Here is a 3,788-nt window from a genome sequence, read left to right as displayed (position 1 = left end):
ACGGGCATCCCTGCGGAGAGCGCGGCCGTGAGATGCCCGCTGGGGCCTGGCTCGGGGCACGGTGCCCCAACATGGTCTCCCAGCCCTGCAGACATGGACCCCCGGCCCGGCCCGCCCCCCCCCCCTGCCTTAAACAACCCTCAGCCTGGGGTCAGAGCATCGTGCTGCAGGTCACATCCAGATCAGCCCTGTCCAAACCAGCCCAGACAAACCCCCATGTCTGACCTTGGAGCCACACGACAGTCACCCCAACACAGCGCCTGGCATCACCCCCGCCCCTGCCCCTGCCCCCGGGATACAGGGGGGCCGCGGCCACCAACGTCCTGCTGCTGCCGGGGGTCGTGGGCGCTGCAGAGACCCCAGACCCAGGCCGTGCCCCCGCTGCAGAGGAAGGCAAACCCCCCCGTGCGACCAGTCTGAGCAGAGGGAAATCCCTTCCTGCCCCAGCGCAGCGTGGGGCTGAGCCTGAGCACCATGAGGCGTGTAGCAGCAGGAGAGGGGGAAAAATCCCTTCCTGCCTCTTTGTGAAAACCAGCAGCGCCCACAACCCTGGGACCCCCGCCCCACGGCAGAGCACGGGCATCGCTGCGCCTGGAGCATCCCCCCCCCACGTCTGCCCAGCCTCGCCTTGAGCCCCGAGCGGTGGAGAGCCCCTTCCCCGGCGCCTCACAGAATCGCAGGTCCCAGGGCTGGAGGGACCGCAGGAGGCGCACCTAGTCCAACCCCTGCTCCCAGCAGGACCAGCTCCAACTCCATCATCCCAGCCAGGGCCTTGTCTACCCGGGATGGAGATCCCCCCACCTCTCTGGGTGACCTGTCCCAGTGCTTCACCACCCTCCTTGTGAGAGAGCTTTTCCTAATACCCAACCTCAACTTCCCTTGCTGCAGCCTGAGCCCATTGCTCCTTGTCCTGTATCTGCCCCCACTGAGACCAGCCCAGCTCCGTCCTCTTTGCACCCCCCTGCAGGGAGGTGACGGCTGCTATTCAATCCCCCCCGGCCTTCTCCTCCCCAGACTCAGGCAGCCCTGTTCCCTCAGCCTCTCCTCACCAGTCCTGTCCCCCAGCCCCACAACCACTTTTGTTGCCCTCCCCTGCACGCATGCACACGTGGAAGGCAGAGCTCAGCGCACAGCCCCTGGCAGGATCCTGCCTGGGGGAGAGATGTCAGCCCCAGCCCTGGTAGCTCCCCCCGGCTGTCCTACTCCTGGGGCCGGGGGTAACATCCGGCTGCCATGCCAGTGCCCACCCAGCTGCACCACGGGCACTCACCGCCCACGTAGAGCGGGGCCTCGCTGGTGAGTGTGTAGTGCTTGCCGAAGCTGTCCATGGTCATGGGGCTGCCGCCGTCGATGGAGAGGTTCACGGCGCGGTCGAAGGTCACCAGCTCCACGGTGTGGAACTGCCCATCATTGATGGTCTCGGCACTGTGGGCAGCCGGGCCCGGGCATCAGGGCAGCGCGGCCGCCCCGTGCCCACCCGGCCCTGCCTTCCCGCAGCCACCCCACGCCTGCTCCTAGCACCCAGCGCCCATATACATATGCACGCACATGAGTATGCACGCTCCCACATGCACTCGCATGCACTCACACCCCCCCCCCTACATACACACAATGTACATCCACAGGAACACACATGCAGACTCACATGAACATGCACTCATGCACGTACAGATGCGCAGACATGCATACATTCATGCCCGTGTACACATGCACTCACACTTACAAAGTACATGCATGTACACATGCACACATATATGCACAGTCATGCATCCATACACACACGCACATGCAAACACTCACAGACAGGTACACACACACAGGCCTCCCAGGCTGCCGGACCCTCCTGTAGCGCCCCCCAGGCCTGCAGCCTGCCCCCCCCCAGCCACCTGGCAGCGGTCACACCCTGACTCTTGGTGCGCTGGGCACCGGGGACCCGCACCCTGCCGGACCGCAGCCTGGCGCAGCCCGGGGCCGGGCGGGCAGGCGGTACCTGTAGATGGCCGAGCTGGGGTAGGAGCCGGGGTCGTAGCTGACCCGCACGTGGCCCTGGTACAGCTCCACGGCCATGTGGTCGCTGTCCCCGTTGTACAGCAGGATCCCGTTGTCCTCGGCCGTGGACACCTGAGGGGAGAGCGGGGATCCAGTATCAGGGCTGGGCACTGGGGGTGTACGGCAGCCCCAGCCCCTCCCGGCACGGTGCCGACCTGCAGGGTGATGTTGGCCCGGGGCCAGTCGGGCAGGTGCGTGAGCTGCAAGTAGGTGTCGCGGTCCACGAAGTCGACGCTGAGCAGCTTCTCACACTTGGGGCCGCCGAAGCCGGGCGGGCACTGGCACACAGCACGGGGGCCCAGCTCCACACAGCTGGCCCCGTTCTGGCACTCGGCCCGGTCACAGGGGCCAGGCGGGGCGGCCGCGCGTGCTGGCATCTCGCACAGCTGGCCACTGCGGGGCACAGGCGGCAGGGCCGGCGTGAGTGGGCAGCTGGCACCAGGGAACCCCCCAGCCCCATGGCCCCAGTGGTGCCCCCCTGCCCCTACCAATGCCTGGGGAGACCCCTGCGCTGGAGGCAGTGGAATATGTCCCCCTGGTCCCTGGGGCTGTCTCGGGGCAACTGCGTTGTGCGACTCCGAGGTCGGACACGGGGTTTGTTGGGGCCGATCCTGCCAGGGCTGGGCTGCCACAGCGCCCTGCCAGCCCCACGGCTCTGGGACTCTCTATGACCCCCCCGCACCTGTAGGGGTAAGCCGTTGGGCTCGTCCCGGCGGCGGGCGCCGTGCTGGCACCGGTGGTCCTGGCAGTCGTCGGCGTCCTCGCTGCACCAGTCACCCACGTAGCCAGGGGCACACTCACACCTGGGGGGAGAGGGAGGGCCGCGCGGCTCAGCAGCTGCCTGGCAGTGCCCGCTCCAGGGGTAGCAGGGCTGCCCACTCGGGCTTTGCTCCGGCCAGCTGGGAAGGCCACGGGCTGGGTAGGAGCCCTTTCCCCTTCGGTCGATGCAGCGCCCCTGCGGCACCAGCTGGCAGTGCCCCTGCTTTCATCATGGGGGGGTCCAGCACCCGCACCCTGCAGCTCCTGGTGTGACCAGGCCCATGCCCATGCCTCTGACCAGGCCCCAGCTGTGGGTGCTGGGGAGGGCAGCAGGTCTACACTGCAACCTCCGGCTGCCTGCCCGGCCAGGGGTGACCCCTCCGAGGGGCTGCGCGGGGTACTCACGTGGGCCCCGCGGCGGTGACGACGCAGGTGGCGCCGTGCTGGCAAGGGCTCAGCCCTGCGGAGCAGACGTCCACCAGCTGCTCACAGGAAGCTCCTGCAGAAGGGGCAGAGGCCGGCTCAGCCCCGCCAGGCACCCAGCTTGCACCCCCTGATTGCCCGGCGTTCCCAGGGCGAGAGGCTGGGGCAAACCCCAGGGCAGGGCGCTCCCGTGAGCCCCACCAGGCCATCTCCTGCGGGCTCAGACTGGGCTCTAGATCCCGCTCCCCTCCCGTGGGCTCGCCCCAGCTGTCCAGCACCCACTGGCACCAGCAGCATAGCAGCCTTAGTGTAGACGGGGCCCCGCGGCACCCAGAGCCGGGCACGAGACCCAGGGCTTAATCATGGTGCCCCCTGGGGTCGCTGGGATCAGACAAGCGGATGCAGACAGGGACAGACAGATGGGCGGAGGGGCAGCGGGGCTGTCGGGGCAGCGGTGCTGGCTCTGCCCTTCTGCGCCTGGTGCCATGGGAGACCCCCGGACGTGGGGCGGGTGCTGGGGCAGCGCCGGCCCCTACCTGTGTAGGCGGGCGGGCACA

General features: G+C 68.2%; 1 protein-coding gene across 1 annotated transcript in view; it reads right to left on the bottom strand.

The window, feature by feature from the left end:
* SLIT1 (slit guidance ligand 1) overlaps nucleotides 1–3,788 on the bottom strand; it is a 40,570-nt gene that overhangs the window by 1,686 nt on the left and 35,096 nt on the right. The window contains 6 exon segments of the mRNA XM_025215635.1: nucleotides 1,248–1,425; nucleotides 1,991–2,121; nucleotides 2,205–2,442; nucleotides 2,712–2,852; nucleotides 3,214–3,307; nucleotides 3,768–3,788. Coding sequence (XP_025071420.1) covers nucleotides 1,248–1,425; nucleotides 1,991–2,121; nucleotides 2,205–2,442; nucleotides 2,712–2,852; nucleotides 3,214–3,307; nucleotides 3,768–3,788 — 803 coding nt within the window.

Source organism: Alligator sinensis, unplaced genomic scaffold, assembly GCF_000455745.1.
Source record: "Alligator sinensis unplaced genomic scaffold, ASM45574v1 scaffold859_1, whole genome shotgun sequence".
Classification (NCBI taxonomy): Eukaryota; Metazoa; Chordata; order Crocodylia; family Alligatoridae; genus Alligator; species Alligator sinensis.
Note: the sequence above shows the minus strand (reverse complement) of the source record. Positions and strands in the feature narration are given on the sequence as shown.